At 39.4% G+C, this 18,441-nt stretch overlaps 1 protein-coding gene and 1 pseudogene across 7 annotated transcripts in view; both read right to left on the reverse strand.

The window, feature by feature from the left end:
- LOC101174022 (protein-glutamine gamma-glutamyltransferase 2-like) lies at window positions 1-3,076 on the reverse strand (annotated as a pseudogene).
- A 1,791-nt stretch (window positions 3,077-4,867) lies between these two features.
- LOC101173785 (pleckstrin homology domain-containing family G member 4B) overlaps window positions 4,868-18,441 on the reverse strand; it is a 38,908-nt gene continuing 25,334 nt past the window's right edge. For 2 of the 7 annotated variants that reach the window (XM_078949527.1, XM_011476874.4), the window contains exons 4-24: window positions 18,253-18,441; window positions 18,016-18,136; window positions 16,147-16,240; window positions 15,714-15,800; window positions 15,349-15,465; window positions 15,093-15,191; window positions 14,821-14,972; window positions 14,347-14,608; window positions 14,068-14,265; window positions 13,237-13,949; window positions 11,943-12,377; window positions 10,889-11,138; window positions 10,713-10,802; window positions 10,022-10,333; window positions 9,764-9,937; window positions 9,067-9,244; window positions 8,837-8,953; window positions 7,420-7,695; window positions 7,046-7,284; window positions 6,893-6,945; window positions 4,868-5,962 (exon numbers count right to left, since the gene is read on the reverse strand). In XM_078949527.1, the coding sequence (XP_078805653.1) occupies window positions 6,907-6,945; window positions 7,046-7,284; window positions 7,420-7,695; window positions 8,837-8,953; window positions 9,067-9,244; window positions 9,764-9,937; window positions 10,022-10,333; window positions 10,713-10,802; window positions 10,889-11,138; window positions 11,943-12,377; window positions 13,237-13,949; window positions 14,068-14,265; window positions 14,347-14,608; window positions 14,821-14,972; window positions 15,093-15,191; window positions 15,349-15,465; window positions 15,714-15,800; window positions 16,147-16,240; window positions 18,016-18,136; window positions 18,253-18,441 (4,142 nt within the window). In that variant the 3' untranslated portion in view covers window positions 4,868-5,962; window positions 6,893-6,906. Of the gene's footprint in view, window positions 5,963-6,886; window positions 6,946-7,045; window positions 7,285-7,419; window positions 7,696-8,836; window positions 8,954-9,053; window positions 9,245-9,763; window positions 9,938-10,021; window positions 10,334-10,712; window positions 10,803-10,888; window positions 11,139-11,942; window positions 12,378-13,236; window positions 13,950-14,067; window positions 14,266-14,346; window positions 14,609-14,820; window positions 14,973-15,092; window positions 15,192-15,348; window positions 15,466-15,713; window positions 15,801-16,146; window positions 16,241-18,015; window positions 18,137-18,252 lie in introns of those variants that run through there. The other 5 variants (XR_013657082.1, XM_011476877.4, XM_011476876.4 and 2 more) reach the window with 5 other exon arrangements.

Consider the following 18,441-nt stretch of genomic DNA (forward strand, 5'->3'; position numbering starts at 1 on the left):
AGATCAAGCTCAGAGACGACTCATCCAGCAATCCACCCAAACATGGAAGTTCCTGGAAGAGAATCACGTGATGAACATTTTAGAGTGTGTAAAACGTGTCGTAACAATTCTGGATGTGCACTCACCAAACTGAATCCCCTCCATAAATTCTTTCACCATTTTCATAGTAAAGGTTTTCAATCACCAGGTTGGCATTGGTGTCATGAGCTGATCCAAAGTTGGTAACAACTCTACATGGAATACCCAATGCACGACTCACTGGAGGAGGAGGAGGAGGGGGAGGAGGAGAGGCCAAAAAATGCTTGAAATTGTATTTTGAATAAAACATAAACGGTGAAGGCGGCAAGAATGTCAAAAAACAACAACACAGAGGTTATGTTGAGAGTCCACGAGTTAACTATGGACAAGAAGACCAGTATTATTGGCAGAGCAGGAGCTGTGAGGATGTGAAGTGCATGAAACAACGGTGCAATCCTGCAACCTCTCAGGATGGAAAACTGCATATGTTGATGGATTTTAAGAGAATCCACAAACAGTGGGCTCGAATGTGATGCATACATTCGGCTCCAACCTGTGCATGCTATAGCTGCAAACACCCAATACTGGCTGTAGCGGACTGGACCACTTGTTCCCACTGTTGCAAAATTTCCCTTAGAATGTCCACAGAGCAGGATGAGTGCCACCTGAAAAATCCTTCCATTGTCCAGTCAGCACACCCCTGTCATCATTGCTGTTGATCTGTTGAGAAAGACAGATAGAAAAAAGCAGAGCATTCCATTAATCATTCGTTTTGGTACTGTTTCACTTGCTTAAAGTCAGACTCCAATCATCTTTTGATCTTTTTTCCAAGCATTCCCAGAGGTCTTTTTAATTATGTTTTTTGCTGTTTTTTGCAAAAACAAAAAAGTGTCATTTTTCTGGGACATGGTTTCTGCACTTCATTAGAAATTCGCCTCTGGGTTGTGGGTGGGCCCGTTGGTGTGGAGCCACCCCGCTCCCCCTTCTCTATTTACACTCTCAGTTTTGAGCCAGATGCCAGTTTGAATGAGGAAAACACAGTATCCAGTCATCTACAAGTGGATGCATCAGAATGGAAAGGAGCAGGAAGCTATTCCACATCACAACTACAAGCTCTTTCAAAAAGAATTTTTGTCTGGTCCTGATAAAATATGATTTAAATAAAGAAATACTCAGAAATGAAATTTTAAGCTTAATTTTTTATGTATGTCCTCTATTATCATAAATATGATACAAGAACATGTTAAAATCGCCAAAAACCTAATTTTCATCTCAGTGTGTCTTTAAATGTGTTCAAACTGTTAAAGTTTAAATGCAACAGCAAATTGGAACAACAAACTGAATATGAGCAAGATAGAAAAATTCAAGATGGATAATAAATGGATGGTTTTGGAAAGTTACATTTTCATCTTCGCTTTGCTTCAACGGAAATAAGAAAGATAAAAAATTCCTGATTGAGGTATTTAGTGCACAAACTATAATAAATAGGACATGCACTGTTTACCTGGAACTTGAACTTTTTATAATCTGCTTTTGTATAAGATTAAAGATTATACTTTATTGGTTGCTTGGAGCAACAAGAAAATAGTTTTTTTGCCAAAGAATAAATCGGCTTTTAGATTTCTTGACCAGGAGAAAAATGTCAAACTTTTTGTTAAATGTTAAAAGTGGTAACCGTGTACCAGATGAAATGTTTAAAACAAAAAAAATGTGTTGTCCTAATCATTAAAAGAGAATATCACAAGGCTCTTTCTGACTTCCTTTTTTGTGACTAGTTGTTTTCTTGATGTGTTTGGTTGTATTTTTTATTACCATGGCACTCAGCACCCTTGCTACATAGACAGGCTCTGTCCTGAGAGAAATGTTTTTATCTGCATCAGACACAAAGTTGAGATTGTGGGGGCCAGTTTAACTCGTGCTGGTTTGCGGCGCCTTCCGTCCATGAAACCTGGGTTGGATTCCGGGCTGCTCCCTATTCCCTTCTCTGCTGCTGTGCCAGTCCCAAGCCCGGTTGGATTGAGAGGGTTGCATCAGGAAGGGCATCCGGCTTAAAATATTGCCAAATTAACCATGCGACTTATCCTCAAGGGAGGGTTGTTTCACTGTGGCGACCCCTGATGGGAGAAGCCGAAAGTGGACACAAAATTGGGGTTGTCATCTAGGATCTTCAGACTGATGTCCAATACTCCAGGTTCAAACTGCAGGCATACACAAGAAGTCAATGAGGCAGAATTATACAGATTTTTAGAATGCTTACGATTCAACCTGTGATTGAAAATCTATAAAACAGCAGATTATTATCTATTATCAATGAGAAAATAGAAACAGATGACACAGAGGGGTTTTCGTGCCTGTCCAAAGTTCCAGGGTTTCCCTTTGATTTTTTAATGTGTTCCTTTGAAGATCTGCCCATGCTGTGAGAGGACATACTCCTGCCTTTTTCAAATAAACAGCATCTCCTGTTCATTAAAGACAAAATACCATAACTTTTAAACAAATATGTGCTTTGTAAATAAGGAAATAAAAGTAAACCAACACAAAAAATAGCTTTGTTGACTTACGTGTGCACCAAGCATTGAAAAGTAGAATGAAGTTTCCTAAACTTATCACATGGTTTGACATGGCTAAAGTGAGAGAATACACTCCAATTGGGGTGTTTGGAGAAGAGGTGATAGAAACAGTTATTGTGACAGATGGATCCCTGGTGGCCAATGTGCTTCACTCAGTATCCACTGTGGACTATTGTAAGCTGAAGCTAACTTTTGTGTCAGATTCTCTTCTGGGTAATGGACCCGGAAAGACAAATGTTGACTTATAAGTGAAAGAAAATCTAGATGAGAGGAAACAATTCACAATGAAACCACTATTCAAAAAAGAAAGAATTAAAAAAAAAAAGATGCCGGTTTCAACAATGAATGTAAAGCATGGTGTCAGTCACTTTGATGTGTTCGCTGCCAGACGACAGGTGTAAGGTGATGCTAAAGGGCTGTCCCCTTCTGACAATCAAGCGCTCATCTCCAAACAGCTCTGTGTGATGGTTGCTGTTGTTGGTCTTCATATTCAGGTCACATCACTTAACGCTGAAAACTGCATGAAGTGAAGAAAAAAAAGAATCTTTTCAGGAGCTAAATATTCTTTGACTGATCATAAGAAGTGCAGCAGTGCGTTTTCCCTGACAGATCTAATGTCACTCATGTTTGACTGTCAAACAAACGCTTGTGTAAACAGAGTGTGTTGTGAAACTTGAAGAAAAATAAACAATATTCCATCTTGCAAAAAAAAGGCTGCAGCATTGGACAAAATTAAGGAACTTTTCTAACCTTGAGTCATGACTGTGCTGAAGTTATCATCCTCTGACATTTCAGTCTGAGCTTACTGTCTAAAAACCCAGCAGAGTAGTTGGAGATATTTGTAGCAAGTGAAATCTGATCATCTGACTTAACATGCTCATTACATCAGAAGTTCTGTTTTTAGTTTCAGCCATGCTTCCATTTTTGCATTCAAAGGGAAATGTTGTATTTGATTCAAACACAAAAACAGTGCAGGAAACTCGTCACTGATTCACAGTGGTGGTATATAGGTGTGTTTATGTGTGGACAAAGAAAAGTTTTAAGGTTTTATTTTGCTTCTTAGAAGACATGTTTTAATAATCAAGGTTAAATTTAGGCAACTACAGTTAGAAATATTTTTTTTTAATAAAACCCTACTATTGGAATAATTATCAAATAATAAAACATAAAAAAAAACAACAAGAAATGCCTTACAGCTCAACCACTGTGCTGAGTGGTGTGACAATTTACTGCTCTTCCTAAATAATCCAAGGACGTGTTCAACACCAGTTTGCCCAATCGTGCCAGCACTGTTGCATTTCGGCTTTACACAAGTTATGGAGAACATTAACATATGTTGTTGTTGTGCAACTTTGGGCATATCCCCTCAGTGTTCGCCACCACAGGAAATCAGCTTTCACTAAGTCACACAGGTGGTTTGGCAGAAATGTTTACGTCGGATGCTCTTCCTGACACATCCCTGTATTTTATTTGCGCTGGGAACCCGGAACAGGGAGATCCAGACTTAGGCATCCTTGTGGCTACATAGTTAGGCAGTAGCGTGACTGGATGAAGCCTATTTTCCCATGTGCCAACCCTACACACGGCCAACTGAGCATCCAGCTGCTTTCAGTACATTTACAGTTATATATTGATAATATGAACTCTTTAAAATAAAAGTCATATTATTCATATATTCTCTTCTCTACTCATAGTCTGTTTCTGTAAACTGCAAACAGAAACTTGCAGCACATGACAGCAGAAAGCAGTGCTGATCATTCATGTGTCCTCAGGCCTCTCTTAAAGGAAAATTTATAGAGATGCTTAACAGACGGATAAAAGTTCCAAGTTAGTTTTCAGTTTAGAAGTCAGCACAACCCGTCAGGGGTCACAGCAGTAAATTAGCTTTCACTGATTTAAACAGGTGGCTTGGCAGAGAGTTTTACACTGGATGCCCTCCTTGACACAACCCCGTATTTTAAGGCACAGGGAGACCCAGACAGAGCTTAAGCAGCAGCGGGAAGGGATTGGGCTCACCCTGGAAAGTGATCCCAGGTTTCCTGTGTGTAAGGTCCTACACTGAGTAAGCCAACCTCTGATACTGATTGGGAAGTAAATTATTTTTGCTAAACGTTAGCAAACAAAACAAAAACCTTGTTTTGATAATGTAAACCACTAAGAAAAAATTAGTTTGACAAAAAAACAAAAAAATCAGTGACCAAAATCAAAGTTTGGTCTCATTAATGTAATTTATAGCAGTGCCCCAGGAAAAAGAACCCAAAAAAGAGAAAGCACGCAACTTCATTAACCTTTTTTAATAATCACATCATGTGTATCATCGTTTAAAAAAGATGAGAGAGCAGATAAATTCCTTATAAATCATAAAAAAACTGTTTAGATCTAAATTTTTTTATATTTGAGGTTCCTTTACTGTTTACGTATTTCCATAGCACACGCAATGAAATCATAAAAAGCTAACAAAAATACAACAATCTGAAAAAGTTATGCCAAAGAACTATAGTAAATTAAAATATTTTCAAATATTACTCTTTTTAAAAATTCAAAGTGTCATTTCTGGACATGTGAAACAGCTTTTATTTGTATAAATGGACCCTTCATGACAGAATTGCTGATTGCCTGGTCTTTTATTTTAGTTTCAGTTTCTAAGAAGAGAAGTTTTGTTGGGTTAACTGCAGCACAGGAATAAATTAAACACATCAAGTAGTGGTCTCTCCCTCAAGACAAAGCAGGAAAAACAGACAATTTACCAACTGCAAAAACATGTTTGTACATGAAAAGAAAATGTAACATGGCAATAGCAGTAACACAACTTATAAAAACACACCAAAGGAAATGATAGGCGTAGAAAACGTAGAGATATATTTTCAATTTGTTTTAAAAACATTGTAAATAAAGCATTCAACACAGAAAAGAACAGTTTTCTGTCAGAACATAGACCACGATTCTCCAGCTGGCCTTTTTCAGTCTCGTGTTCAGCCTCTTCTGTGCTTTGGGCAAAGAAAATGATCACTTGAATTGAATCTTTGGACACTGGTCGTTTTCCATAGTGATCTTGGGACCAAAACCGTCAAGTGACAACAAAGACTGAAGACAAACAGCAGCTTTTTTTATTTTTATTTTTGGCTTCTTTGGAGCAAAGACCATATAGGTAGAAGAATCATAAGTTGAATAGGTCAATTCAGATCAGTTATCTCGAGTTGCTGAGATTTTTAAAATTCAAGAGTAAATCCTCCAAAAGTCTTGAAGAACACAAACTGTTCAAACTGCTTCAATCACCATCATTTTTTGTAAATAGATCCTTAAGATGTGGAAATGACGGCTGTAGTGATCCCTTCATTTGAACAGCGACTGCAGCAGAACCCCCGACAGCAAATCTGCAACAATATTTAGAGACAAATTTCTTTTAGAATGACAGTCACAGCTGGAAGGTTTGTCTAAATTTGTTAACAGCTTGAAAAAATAAGTCTTGTGAATTTTCAAGTTTTAAATATTCCTTCAATCATTGATGACTATTGATGCAAATGTGCATCAAACTACAACTGCTCCATACCTACCTCAATTTAGCATCAACTTAAAAGCAAATCGATAAGTTTTTAATTTTTTAGATATAATTTCAAGATTAAAAAAAAAAAAGATATGAAAAAAATGTAAACCTTGGAGAACCCCTGGGGTCAAATTTGCCTATTTTTTATTTATACCTTTTTTAAATTATATTATTTTATTTCAGAATAAAGATAAATTATCTATTCATCTTCTAAACCTGTTTTGTCCCTTACGGGGCTGCCAAAGCCTATCACGGCTTCACCCTATCATTGTGGGTGAAGGCAGTGTAATCCTGGACAAATTGCTAGTCTGTCACAAATCACACACCCATGCACACTCACATTCACACCCAGGGGCAATTTAGAATAAGTATGAAGCATGTTTTTGGATGGCGGGAGGAAGCCAGGGTCCCGGGAGAAAACCCACACATGCATGGGGAGAACATGCAAACAAGTCACAGAAGGGTCCCTCATTGCTGTTCTGTTTCAGGTCTTGAGCTGAGGGCCTTCTTGCTGCAAGGCGCCAACCACTACGCCACAATCCAGCCCCTAATAAATTGTCTAATTAAATTTAAAAGCCCAGAAGAAACATTTTCTTGGGCTCTCCAGGGTTAAGAAAGTTTTTTAAACTAAAAACAGCTGTTTTCAAATTTACAAATATTGTCTCCAAACATGTTATTTTTATAAGAACTCAAAGTAAAATATCACAGCAGCATTTTTATTTTCTGTTCCGCTGATAATGTAAAAAATCTTTACCTTTACCTGACTATTCTTCGTTAAACTTCGGTAGATTTTCCAAATATAATTTCCTCAACCTGTAATTAAGGGAGAGATGTTATACAGCTGTTCAATTAAGAGGCAAAACATGCAACTAAAGAGTTGAAATGATAAATGTTTTCACTGTGAAATGTTCACCTGCATCTGGGCTTTAGCCAGATGCTGTGGTTTGGGAGGAAGGTCTGGCTTCTGTCTAACAACTTCATGTGAGCTGTTTTTCCTCAGGCTGGGAGTCCGATAAAATGATGGTTGTTGCTGTGAACTCTGGGATACAAGCGAGGAGTCGTCGACTACCTCTCCACTTATGGCAGACAGGAAGCTTTGGTCTGAAATGCTGAAGGAGTTTGTGTCCTCCACTGATGACTCTGTGGTGTCCACTTTAATCCAAATAAAATCAGGATCAACTCAATTAAAACTTCAAATTCCTGTCATGGCATCCAGTTACACTGAATGGTAAAATATTAGAAACTGATTTTCTAATTACAAATGTAACTTTATATTTGGTAACTTACAGACTAATGAGCTCATAAGTTTAAAGTGCTGTGGAAGGTTGTGTTGATGAAGATGATGATTGAGTTGATTTTCTGTCACCACCTCTGGAGAGGAGTGCACAACTGGATTGGCGTCAGCACACTTTGACATGCTACCCGGACAACCAGCAGGAGGCAGCGAGCCACGGCCAGAGGAGGATGATGATTGGCTGAGGGTGGTGGAGGCGGTACTGCCGGACCCGACAGAGTGAGGCCGGGGATGATCTAAAGCCCTGTGTGAACAACACGCCACAGGGACTGACGACACACAGACACGCGCCATCAATGAGAATTTCACGGACTGCAGTGGTGAGAAAGGAAGACTGTTGCTGTTTCCTCTTCTTCAGTTTACATAACCAGAAAACAGCCAGGCAGCCTAATAATAAATGGTGTCACATTTTTTTTAATTGCAAAAAAAAAGTTACTATTATGACTTTAAAATTTGCATTTAACTCATGTTTTGTATTTGAAATTGTGATAAAATATTAAAAGTATATAAAGGCTTTGCATCAATTTAGGAGCGATTCATTCTAGCATGAGTTATAGCACTATTTGTGAGGGCTGCACACAAATAACCCTGTAAAGATAAATAAATGTTTTTAAATTGAATTCAGTTCGGTCAACCATTAATGTTTTGTTTCTTGCTAAAAATTAAAACTAAAGGATTTAAAGACTCACTCTGACAATAATTGTGTTTTTAACATCTTCTTGTGTCCTTTTGTAATAATGGAGGACATACATAAGGAAAATTAAGCTTGACATTTGATTTCTGAGTATTTCTTTTGTGCAAATCCTTGTTACGGTAATCGAGGGCAGACAAAAAAACAGTTTGAAAAAGAGCTCATTTCTGACACAAAAAATATGCTAGGCTGGCAACATGTTCCCTTGTAGATGTGAAATAGACGTTCCTACAGCAAGCCACCAGCTACCTACTCTGCTCCATTCTGAAGAATCTACTTGGAGACAAATGGATCCATATGTCTATGTTTTCCTCATTCAAACTATACTCTGGCTCCAATATTACTTGCCATTTTGGGGGGCTATTTGAGTGGCTGTAAGCTAGTGGGAGGGCGTGTAAACAGAGTGCTCTTAGCAACAGGGAGGGGAAGAGGGGATGAGGTTGCTCCATGCCAACAGTGCAAACTTAGGGGCAAATTTCTAATGACCTGCTGCTCTGCCGAAACTATGAAGATGATGCTTGACGACACAGTTTTTTTTTATTTTTGACCAAAAATGACTTAATCATAATGAAAAAAACACTGGGAGTGCATTTAATGTAGCTCAATAGATGATCAAAGTGGGTCTTTAAAGTTTAGTGTTTAGAAAACCTTTATGTTAGATGGCTGTTTTAATGAAAAGTTCAGACACAAATGCCTCTAAATGGTTTGCAGCTCCTTACTTCTTCCAGGCAAGACACAGCTGACGCCGCGATTACAAATTGCAGCTTCACTGGGTTGAATGTCCATGTAAAGTTTTCGGCCTATTCCCATGAACACCCTCTCCTGCAGCCGCAGCTCTAAAATAAGAGTTTTGAAACAATAAAAAACTGTTTAACCTGTTTTGTAAACCTGTAAAGCATTATATACAATGTTGTAGACCTTAAAAAAAGCTGTTACATGTTATCACAACCTCTGCTGTGAGCAGCCTGATCCCACAGAATGCTTTCCAGATCGTTGGTCCAGGCTTTCTTCACCTCTATGCTAGAGGCCTTCAAAGTATACGTGTCCTCACTTTTCCTTCTGCGGAACCAGATCTCAAAACACAGACTGCCCACAGAGGAATTGTGAGTCATCCCTATGTCATTGGTCTGGAAAATACAATGACAGGCAATGACGAAAAAACAACAATTACATTCAGGTCTTTAAAAGCTTTTGAGAGTAAAGAAAAAGCTCTATACAGCTAAGTAAAATAGTTGGAACCCAAAATCTTGCAAATGTGCTTTGTAAACAAGTTAACAAATGACATAAAATTTAGAAAAGTTGATTGCTTTAAAAACTGAAAGCAAAATTCAGCAAACTTTACTTTTTTTTTAACTTGCAATCATCTTGCTCCTTTGATACTGTTGAAAATGTAAAGCTAAGTGAATTTTTTTTAATCAAAAATTTTTCTAAAAACTAAAATCACTATCATACATGTTCTAAGCTAACAGAATGTTAAATACTTAAAGAATTCCACATTGCAGCAGGTTTTATATAATGCTTAAAGTTCCTTTTACTGTAAAATACATAAATAAAAAAAATCAAACTTAAAAAATGTCCTTCCAAAAATTGGGACATTTTAGGTTCCATTGGGTGTCAAAAAAAGCAAAAAAGTAAAACATGCAAACCTTAAATGACTGCTTGTAGACATAAACATCATTTCCAACATCTGTTTTCTTGGGCTTGGTGAAGAGAATCAAATCTTCAAAGAGGAAGATGCGACGAATACATTTCTTCTTCCTAAAGAAAACTGTGAATTCGTCCTGGCGAATCAGCTGCCCCTGTTCTTTCAAATTAATCTGCTGGGGACAAAAGTGCAAAACAAAAGATGTTAATAACATCTAGCATTGTGTTTCTAGAATGAGTGATACATCTGGAGATCTTACATCACAGTCCTGGATAGCGTCCATGGTGAGTAAATCATTGCCATGGCGCATCTGAAAGCGAACTAGGTCTGCAGCAGCCTGGATCTCAGCCAGCTCCCTCTCCCTCTCACTGCCCCTCAGGTCAGACACATAAGCAGGCGGGCCACACTCATCAGACTCAGAGAATGCATCTTCAATCCTGTCTTTTGGCCTGTATGATCTGGACAAGGCCAGCATGTCCTGCAGCAGCAGGCTGTACTTGCTGATCCTCTGGATCGGTCTCAGTAAATATGACGACAGATCCATCAGGTCTCCCAGCTCCTGCTGCTTCTTCTGTAAAGAAAAAGGCAGGAATATTCCTACATTTTCACAAACTGACAGATGTTTTTTCTAAATGTCTGTTTATTGTATGCTTGTATTCTGTACTATTGTATGCTATACAATACTATACTATACCCCACTACACCTCATACCACACTATACTATACTGTTCTATGCTTCACTATACTATTCCAAAACATACAGTGCTATGCTATGCTATGCTTTACTATGTTATACTTATTACATACATAATTATTATTACATACATAACATAAAATAACCAGCAGATCTAAACTGAAATTTTCAGACTTTTATATTTCTTGTGTTCTGTAATAGGGACTCAAAATATATAATATTGTCAGATAAAACATTATTGCAGATACGGACTGACCTTAAAGATATCATGGCGGCGGTGCAGAATCAGAGCATCGGACTGCGGTTTGTTCTTACTGTACAAAGAGTACAGACCAAAACTCTCACTCTGCAGAAAAAAACAATAGTTAAAAGCAATGACTTCGTTACAAACTGAATCACTCCATGGAAGAGGACATGTTGGTATATTCTCACATGTCTGAGGAAGCAGCGAGCTATCATGGCTGGCTCTCTCTCACAGGCCTCCAACTCAGGTAGGAAATAGTGGTTATGGAAGTCATAGAGCTTCTCCAGGTTGCCAAATATGATCCCTCGCTTTCCTCTGAGGTCTTGGGGAATGTCCAATCTGTCCATGAGGGGGAAGTAGTGGGTCAGGATGTAACCAAGTGAGCGCGCATACTCCCTCTCTGTGAAGACCAGCTCTTCCATGACACGCTGCAGCCTCCTGGAAGAAAAAAAAAAAATCAAATGACTCCCAAAGCAAAACCTTACTACAACTTTATGGTTTTGTAGACATTTACAAACAGAGTAGAAGGAATTTTTTAAATATCCGCAGGTTTTTTACTTCTCTCAATGCCTCACTGTCAGAGATGACATTTTCAAAGGGTATATTATTTTAGTTGAACCTTTCCCACAAAACACATCTTTCAGTGGCTGGTTAGCTCTGGAGAATGTACCTCTAACTGACCTTTAACAGGTGAGGTCAACAAAGAAAATGAATTAAAAAATGAAAATGAGCAGGGACATTTTTCCAAACAAATCTCATAAGTAAAAAAAGTTTAATGATATCTCACTCCATGAAAAAAGTGCTAATATGATGTTCAGATTAAGGCAAAGACTTTAAAAACTTAATGGCGTTATTTTAAAAAAGTATTTGTGTTTAAAAAGCAGGTGTTTGTTCTTAAACTAAAGTCTGCACATTCTGCTTAGCTGGTGTTTGCTGTAATCTTTGGTATAAATACAGAATTATAGACTATTTTTTGTCACTTGCAGATCAAGATGACGGAATTATTGACAGACTAACACGGTAGGAGTTTGTTCTTAAGAAACAAAAAACAAAAAATTACTAAAGAGGCAAAAGATAATACCTGTGGCTCTTCATTGTCAGCTTAGAGACAGAACAGAATCAATAAAATCATTTTACATTTCACAGCAACTTTAAAATACTGCATGAAAATATTACTTTGCATAATAAACATCTGAAATTTGAAGTTTTTTTTTAAATCTGTATGTAAACCTTCACACTTACAGAGCACTGCTTGAACTCTCATGTGGCTTTGCCAAACAAAATGATCCCTCACATCCTTGGCCAGGCAGACTGGAGTTTTGGCAACACACGGCCCTGTTTCCTCCTAAAGCCCCCTGGTCACTCGCGCAGGAGTCCTCTGAACAGAAGCTCCCATGACGAGAGATCTGAAACTTCTGAGCTTCCTGGAGGATTCGACACGATGGCTGACCATGGTGGGAACAAGAGGAGGGTGGTGGAGTCCTCTGTTCAGGAGAAGTGGAGGAGTCAGCTGTGATGACTCTAGCGTTGCTTAAATCCTGGCTCACTGATCTACGTCCCCAAGGAAACCACTGGCAGCCAACATTGTGGGACTGAGACAGAGCAGCAGCATCCCTCTCACTCCTGGCTCTGCTCAGCTCTCTCCGTCTCGTCCCCTTTTCATTTTTTCTTGAAGACCTGTCAGAAGTTCAAAAGGTAACTTAAAATGGTAAGTGAAATATATATTTGATTTAAATTTTAAGGACATCACTCAAATAATCCATTGCGCTATAGTAAAACTGTTTTCGGTGTTCTTCTAATTATGATGATGTCATTTTTAGCCAAAATCAAAGAAAACCTGTGTCATTTCTAGGACATAGTTTCTGTGGAGCAGCAGTTGTTTACTAGAAATACACCTCTGAATTGTGGGCGGGACTGTTAATACAGAGCAACCACCACCCCTTCCCCTCCCCATTGCTGAAAGCTCTCTGTTTACACTCTCTTCCGTCCCTCACACCACCAACCTAACATTACCGGTGCAACAAAAATGGTGGGCAATATCAGAGATATCCAGCCGTACAGTTTAAATCCAGATGCCAGCTCGGACAAGGAAAACAAAGATGTACATGGATCTAGTCGTCTACAAATGGATGCATCAGATAGGAGCAACGCAGGCAGCTTGTGATGCCACAACTACAATCTTTTTTCCAAAGGCATGTTTTCAGCTGCTTCTGATTTACAACAATTTGAATTAAAAAAGAAATACTCAGAAATGCAATTTTCAGCTTGATTTTCTAAATATATGTACTCCATCATCAGAAAAATGCCACAAGACCATGTTAAAATCAGCAAAACTGAAGTCTTATCGAAGTGGGTTTTTAATAACCTATCGGGGCCTTAGACCAGTCACACGCACATACACACACATGCACTCACACACTGAAGGAGGAGGGTTTGGGGAAGAGACAGAGGGAAAAATTGTGTGCCTTGTCTAGGCTACCCCACCTTGGTGGGACACAGCCTTGGTAAATTAAAAAAAAAAAATCGGGGTTGTTACCTGTGATGTGACTGTGGAGTGATCTGGGACTCCTGGCAGATTTTACTTCTGCTGTTTTCCTCAGGTTTGATGTTACAGCAGGCTGCAGTTGAACTGGGGCTGCTGTCGCAGAGGGTGGGCCTCCTTTCCTTTAGATCTCCACATCCTGACACAACACCCTCCCACTGCGGTCGCTCAGGTCCAAAGCTTGATTGTACCACCAAGCTTTGTCCACCAGGAGGTTCATTCTGAACATTGGTACATTCCACATCCACAAAATGACCAGCACACCACCGGTTAAAATGTGCTTGTTGATAGTAAAGTTCATCCATCTCTTGCATCCTCTCCTGGAGCTGCTGCTGGGCTTTCTGACATATCAGCCAGGCAGCATTCCAGACCCGCATTCCCCGAGAACTCCGCAGGGAGCTGGCCTGGGCCTTTACCTCCTGGAAACTCTCAGAGCTGAAATGCCGGAACCTTTCTTGGAAAGCCTGAAGAATGAAGCTGTCAGTAGAAGGTGCTGATTTGTTAGTGGAGATTGGATCTGAGTTTTGATTTGCATGGATTTCGGGCTGACAACTATCTGTCATGCTCACACCAGAGTTCTGGCTTTGCTGCAGTGGCTGAGTGCTTGTATGATTGACCTGTGAGGTTCTGTTGGCATCTTGTTTTTTGTGGATTCTGGGTCGACTTTGGTTCAAGTAATCAGTACATTCAGTGGCCAGCATTGTAGCCTGTGAACAGATCGATGAATTTACAAAAATACTAGTGAAGAACTGTTTTTTTTTATATAGGTCATGCTTATTTAAAGAAATGTGTTGCGCATTGTGTGAAATTCAGTATTAGTTTTACCTGCTCACAGAAGTCGCACACATTAACCATGATCTGCAGCTCACGTCCACATTGCTCTGCTCTGCCCAAGAAATCCTCAAGATTAGCTTTAAAAGAGCAAACATAAGCCCCAAAAATCTCAGTCTCTGGGTGGGACAACCCATTTTTCTGGAGCCTTTCTGCCTCTGATAGTAGGGGCGCTGCATGATGTCTTCGGTCCTGGCAAGGACAGAAATTTGAACTGACAAAGCTGCATTAACAAAACGGGGCAAACAAACAAACAAACAAACTTGAACTCACGTTGGCTTCAATCAAGAAACTTGTGAAGCTGTTAAGAATCTGTTCCATCCTGTCACCAGATTCTTCAACTGATTTAGCCTCCAGCAGGTGGCGCTCTCCCTCCTGGTTAAACCACTGCTGAATCTGTCTGAGGTGTCCCTCTATCTCTCTGAGTGGCAGCAGATACTCCAGATGTTCCAGTGTCATGTTGGTCTTCTGGACTAGGATGTGAGCTTGCTCCTCTACGTAGTTGTACAAGCAGGTCACTGAATCCACTGCATCACTACAAGAAGAAAAATAAATTAAAAAGAACTAATAGTTTCGTAAAGCATTTTAAGTATTCATAGAAATTGCCAGCCTTGGAGCTTTGCTTGCTCAGGAAACAATTGTTCTAATAGGTAAAACAGCACAATCCTGTTGAGTTTGTCAGCATGTTCTAATATTTAGATTAAGATGGTCTTACAGTGCTGCTAAGAGCTAGAGTTTTACATTTACCTGAGGTCTTCACATTGAGGATATTTTAAGTCACTTTCCTTCCTCAGTCTAGCCAGAACAGCCCCGCCTTCTCTCTGCAGGCTAACCAATCGGCTATCCTCCAAGACGTCCCTAATCAGAGTCTTCCGGTTCATCATGCATTGCTGCACAGCCTGTTAGACAAAAATAATTGCGTCTTTATGCAAAAATGATTCTGCTATTTAGTCATGATTTTTTCCATTTTTTTTTATTTGTAATTTTTTTATTTTTTTCTGTTAAAAGAAAAACATTACCTGCACAGTTTGTGTCATCTGAGGTTCTTCTAATTTATGAAGCGCTCTGCGTAGCAGGTTGGATGCCTCATGAAGGCCATTAACGAACGGGAAAAGTCTCTACAAAACAGACAAGCATTGCTGCGTGTGTCAAACATACAATAATTTACAAAACCCCCATTTGTGTAACCATACATGCATTACTCTTTGTAAATATGGTGAAATATAAGTAAAAAATGAACTAAAAAGGTAAAACAGTTTATGTAAAACATCTCACCTGGTGCACCTCCACCCAGACACAAGGGCTGCGAGACAGCGTCCCATCCAAGTTTGAGCTCAAATGATTTATCTCCACCAGCTTCAGCAAAGCTTTTATCGATGTCACCACATTGGTCTGCCTTTAGACAACAGTATTTAGATTAACAGGAAAGCCCTCACCTCTGCATAACTCTCTATAGGAGTAAATTTATTTTTAAAGAAATCACAGGTTTATTACAGAGCTGTTTATTACCATCAAAGCTTTGAGAAATGTTGGTTAAATAGGCCAGCAAAGCTCAGAGACAATTCAAATTAGGTTTCTTTAATAAAAGACTGAACCTGAGATTTTTGAATGTCCAATATAGAAATAAAAAACTGCATGACCTGTATCCCCGGACATTTTTCCGGCAGAAGGGCGTTGTCTTTGTCCACCACGAGGACCAAACTATTCACTACACAGGGATGCCACTCCTGAAACACATCAATAAATGTCAAAAATACCTAACTGAAATAATAATCATGATTTTTTTCCTTTATATTCAGCAAAAAATCATAATGCTATTTGTGCAACGTGAAAACGTGTCTTAAAAACATATCTACTTTTAGGATGGCCTATAAAATGCAGCTTTATAATATTGCACAATGATGTTCTTCCACTACACTTACAGTAAAAAAAAAAACAGCCCGAATGTCTGTAACTAAAAACGAAATTACATAAGTGATAAAGTGTGTGCTGAATAGATTTGAGCCTTATAGAGAAGTCTAATAACTCAGATCTGTTGCAGCATTGCCATGCAGAGGTCCTTGGGTTACCCACTTGAAGATCCATTAATGCCTTGTAGAGCTGGGGTGGTGGATGCCTCTTCTTGGCATCAAAAATAAGCGTCAACCCAGCTTCTCTGACTTCTTTCCTGGAATAAAAAAACAGGCTTTAAAATGCTACTTTTTTCATTTCTGAGGTCAAACATCCTGTTTTTTTTTTGGTCTGATACTGGTAAAAAAAAGTCTTCTTAAGTCTGGGGGTCAATGGTTTGATAATTTAGGGATGCATCTCAATTCAAACTCATATTTCTTCCTTTTATTTTGTGCATTAATGAATGAAATAGAGATACCCAAATTCTCTTTTTGGTAAAATGGTTAAGGGAATGCAGAACAGACCCTCAGACTACAGCTAATGAAGGAGCACATCAGAGACACGATGCCACCTGTTAATGTATCATGCCGTATTCATTCTTGTACGAGTGCAGGTATGCTATTTTAATGCATTAGAAAACACGTTTAAAACCCTATTAAACTGGTTAATATTTGCAATAAGTTCAATCTGCTTTGCATGGAAGTCTAGCATGCTTAAAATGTCAAATTAAGGGCTAAAATTAAAAGTGCTTTATGAAATCAAAATGACTTTGGTGTGCAGGATAATTTTTTTATAGTTTTTTTAAGGAAGCTTTGTGGATTTCCATTCAGCATTTTAATAGAATTTGTCTTTTTTACCGCAAAGATTCTCTATATCATAGTAAAACACTTTCTGATGAAGTATAATTCTGTGTTAGCATTAGAACTATTGGTAGATTTTTTTTAAAGGGCCTACCATGCAGAATCTTTTTTTTTACTTTTAAGGGTATTTTAATCTTCATTCTTCACGAAAAGAAACTCCAAAGTGGTATTTTGATCTGTTCACATATTTCTGGGTATTCATCTAAAAACCTGCGCTCTGAGCACCAGCCCCTCCCAATCCACGAAAATGAGCGAGTCCTCAGATTGTGATGTAGATAAGTGAGAACAGCCCCTTTCAGGAAGAGTCTGCACTGCCAGCACAGCCCCCAGGCTAACACACACACCCACTTTCTGCACAGAGTTAGTGGTGATTGGCAAAAACTCTTTCCTTAAAGGATATGCGCATATTCATTCATTCATCTTCTGATCTGTTTTTCCCTTTCGGGGTGACGGGGCTGCCGGGGCCTATCCCGGCCACTTGTGGGCGAAGGCAGGGGACACCCTGGACAGGTCGCCAGTCTGTCGCAGTGTAGAGTGTCCGCAATCACACACCCATGCACTCTCACATTCCCACCTAGGAACAATTTAGGTTGACCAATTAACCTACAAAGCATGTTTTTGGACGGTGGGAGGAAGCCGGAGTCCCCGGAGAAAACCCAAGCATGCACGAAGAGAACGTGCAAACTTCACACAGAAAGGTCCCCCATTGATGTTCTGTTTCAGGTCCCCAAGCCGGGACCTGAAACCTGAGGCAAGAGCACTAACCACTGCACCACCGTGCAGCCCAGATATGCGCATATATCTTTGCAAAGTTTGGATGTTGTTTGTTTTCGTGGGCAAGACGTTGCTGAGGCCAGCTCTAGATGGTAATGAAATGGCCGGCACTCACATGGAGCAAAAGCCGCTGCCTTAGAAATTGAGTCATCTTACCCTCAGGTTGGAAAAGAACTTACAAAAACAACCAACATTTAATAAAAAATGTGTTCTTGTGTGTACCAAAGGTAATATATTATGATATATATAGATATGGTTTACTATAAAAGGCTTAAGAATAGCATTGTGTGGGCCCTTTAAGGTCAGTTCTGATAGATGAAATGATTAAGGAATGTGTCAGAAAGTTGCTGAATGGATGTGGAGTCACCCATCAAGAATTCTACATCTTTTCTGCATTCTGGTGGATGTTGGGTTTTACCTGGTAATGGAGTGGAAGTAGAGTAACATTTGGAAGAGATCGTAGCTTGTTACAGATGAATTCCATCCCTGGTGATTTCCATAGAACTCGACTATTGCTCTGCCTGTTCTGTCTTTGCAACCTAGAGTGGTCACAGAAAGCATAGACTTAGGAGAGAGACAGGAGCTTTTACCAACTAACAAGATTTTTTGAATTTCTTATCTCAGCGTGTGGACAAACCCATGTTATTCAGATTACCTGTGAGACATGCCACTCCTTGATAGAGGGGGTGGGCGCTTGGGTCTGGGGTTTCCAGGGGGAGGTGGTCAGGTCGAGGGCGAGCAGGGCCGCGGTGCGCTAGCCTCTGAATGTCCACGATCGGAGGGCGGACGCTGTGAGACAGGTTCTCTATTTGTTGGCCAATAGAATCACTCCTTTGCTCACTTC

The sequence above is a fragment of the Oryzias latipes genome, chromosome 7 (assembly GCF_053564925.1).
Source record: "Oryzias latipes strain Hd-rR chromosome 7, Olatipes_Hd-rR_3.1".
Lineage (NCBI taxonomy): Eukaryota > Metazoa > Chordata > Actinopteri > Beloniformes > Adrianichthyidae > Oryzias > Oryzias latipes.